At 39.1% G+C, this 386-nt stretch overlaps 1 protein-coding gene across 1 annotated transcript in view; it reads left to right on the top strand.

The window, feature by feature from the left end:
• Positions 1-297: 297 nt before the first annotated feature.
• The window catches only part of LOC102837697 (immunoglobulin superfamily member 3-like), a 41743-nt gene continuing 41654 nt past the window's right edge, over positions 298-386 (top strand). The window contains exon 1 of the mRNA XM_006877322.1: positions 298-332. Within this exon, the coding sequence (XP_006877384.1) occupies positions 298-332 (35 nt within the window). The remainder of the gene's footprint in view (positions 333-386) is intronic.

Below are 386 nucleotides of genomic sequence, written 5' to 3'. Positions count from 1 at the left end.
GTGTCATTTCCCTACCCTGTGGTCCACCTTCCTCTCCCTCCCCTCATTCCACCCCCAACATCCCTGTAACCAACAATAACCTCCCCCCCACACACACACACACACCTTTAGTATGGGTTCTTTATCTTAGTCTTTTACAGTAGTGGTTCTATGAAGTATTTCTCCTTTTGTCACCCATCTCTTTTTAAGTCATATAATTTTCAAATCTCCACAGATTAGCACCCACATTTTCTGAGTTCCATGAACATGTCCAATTGATACTGAAGAGACTTGATAAGTAAAGATCTGAGCACCAAGATGAGCTCCCAGATTCTTACCCTCCTACTGCTCTGGATTATACATTATAGAAATCTTTATTTAGATACTTAATAATAATTTTATTTATG

This window comes from Chrysochloris asiatica, unplaced genomic scaffold (genome assembly GCF_000296735.1).
Source record: "Chrysochloris asiatica unplaced genomic scaffold, ChrAsi1.0 scaffold00482, whole genome shotgun sequence".
In the NCBI taxonomy this organism is placed as follows: Eukaryota; Metazoa; Chordata; class Mammalia; order Afrosoricida; family Chrysochloridae; genus Chrysochloris; species Chrysochloris asiatica.
This window is presented reverse-complemented; position numbering and strand designations above follow the sequence as displayed.